The sequence below is a fragment of the Plasmodium gonderi genome (genome assembly GCF_002157705.1).
Source record: "Plasmodium gonderi DNA, contig: Pgo-contig_87, whole genome shotgun sequence".
NCBI lineage: Eukaryota > Apicomplexa > Aconoidasida > Haemosporida > Plasmodiidae > Plasmodium > Plasmodium gonderi.
Genome location: NW_021629019.1, coordinates 9,963 through 12,141, shown reverse-complemented (window position 1 = coordinate 12,141; position 2,179 = coordinate 9,963). Strand labels below are relative to the sequence as shown.

The 2,179-nt window shown below is 19.6% G+C and overlaps 1 protein-coding gene across 1 annotated transcript in view; it reads right to left on the bottom strand.

Moving 5' to 3' along the window:
• Positions 1–648: 648 nt before the first annotated feature.
• The window catches only part of PGO_000895 (variable surface protein), a gene marked incomplete at both ends in the record, with an annotated part of 1,875 nt that continues 344 nt past the window's right edge, over positions 649–2,179 (bottom strand). Inside the window, 2 exons of the mRNA XM_028690855.1 lie at positions 649–804; positions 932–1,642. Coding sequence (XP_028546656.1) covers positions 649–804; positions 932–1,642 — 867 coding nt within the window. The remainder of the gene's footprint in view (positions 805–931; positions 1,643–2,179) is intronic.

Here is a 2,179-nt window from a genome sequence, read left to right as displayed (position 1 = left end):
TATAATTATAATTCTTGTATAATGTAAGAATATTTCTACATATATATCATGTTATTCAAATATATTTTCAGTAGTTTCTAATAATGTATTTTAAAAAACTTTTTCTATTATTTATAATAAATAAAAAAAATTAAAAAAAATTAACATAAAATATAAATGATATATACATAATTTAATTATGAATGCAATTTTAAATAATTTTATACAACAAGCGAATAAAATGTATATTGAAATATTTCATACCAGCTGTATAAAATTATTATACATCAGCAATTACCATTTACACTATTAAATTAACATATATGTTATATTGTTACTTTATTTATAATATATTTTTTTAAATATTAATTATATCATACTTTTGCAAGAAAATATATAAATTTAAACTATATTTATAATATAGTTACAAATAGTATCATAGCTCACTATTCATACAGTTATCATATTACATTTTTAATATTATTATGCTATTTTTTTTTTTTTTTTCCTTTTTGGAACAATATATTAATATATCTTTTGAAATTATAAATATTATTTAATACTCATATAAAACTATTAAAAATTATGGGCACAATATAATTTCCATACATCATTTTTTAGATTGTATAAGAAAGGCATATTTATTTAATTTTAAATGCGACGGTATAGTTAGGAAGAATAATATAATACAGAATATCTTCTATAGCCTAAATCTATGTTATATCTTTCATAATTCTGCACTATATTCTTTTCTTCATGTATATTTTTCAACTTATTTTTTACAATTTTTATTGCACCATGAAACCAGGAAGAATATGGGGTGAACTATCTCATAATATAAAATAATTATTCAATTCAGCATATATTTTTTTTGGAAAGAAATATTTGTTATTAAATTATACAGAAAAATGAGTTCGTTGTGTAAATATGTATAAAAAATATCATAATTAACCTTACAAACAATAAATATGATCATACATATTACGAATATTACCAAAAATGTGACTATTATAGGGACTTGTATTTTAGTTCTATGCAAGGAATATATTATTTCTGGAATATGAACTGGACAATTATTGGGTAATTCTAATTCAAGAAATTCATTTCTAATGTTTTTTATTTCATTACAAAAATCAGAGTTATAATTTATTCCACAAACTTTCATTGAGTTCAAATATATGTCTGCATATTCTTGAGCACATAAGCATTTATTCCCAGAGCAAGATGTAAAAGTAGACGTTTTTATATCATTAATCTTATTTTTCATATCATATATATATTTCATATTTTCCAGTTCATTTTCTGGAATGGTTTCCGAATAATTAAAGCATGTTCTAAATATAATACTATAACTGTCTTCATTAAGAACTTCTTTATAAAAGTTTTTTGAATGCATAGTATGAGAATTTTTTTTAAAATAATGATATATCCAAAAATATAAGTATTTACAAACAGGTTCAGTAGATATTCCTTCTCCACTCCTATTTATATAATCTAAATATGATATCGCTTTAAAGCACATTTCCATATAACCAAATCCAATTTCTTTTGGAAACTTATCAAGAATATTCTTACATTTACTTGAAAAATCATGGTTATGATCAATAAATTTGAATTTTTCTATTATTTTATTATATTTATTAAAATTTTCTATGACTCCATACTAATAAAAAATAAAATTAGTATAACGAAATTAAGATTCCTCTGAAAATTAATTTTTCATGTTTATGGAATTAGTAATATAAAAATGTTAAATTGTATATTTTTTATTATAACTATTCAAACTTACATTACCCATACTTTACAGAATAATACAGTTTCTCATCAAAAATGTACAATATAATAACATTGATGTTCAAACAAGTATCTATTTTTGGAATTAAATAATTTTTTTTTAATGAATCTTGATATTCCTCCTCTCTATAATTGTATAATTTATATAAAAATCTTATTTATATTCAAGTTTTTTTTAATGAATTTATGGTATATTTTTTGATAAATGGTATATTGTCTATATTTATCGTTAAGGTTTTTGTATTTAGGTATTATTATTTCGAGTTCTTATTTTAGTTTAGCATGTGCTATCAAAATATTTAATCATAGAGGTAGAAAATGAAATATATATTTATGATATTCCAGTTTCCATAAATTTTCTTTTTTTTAATTATCATATATATCGTTGTTTTATATATATATATAT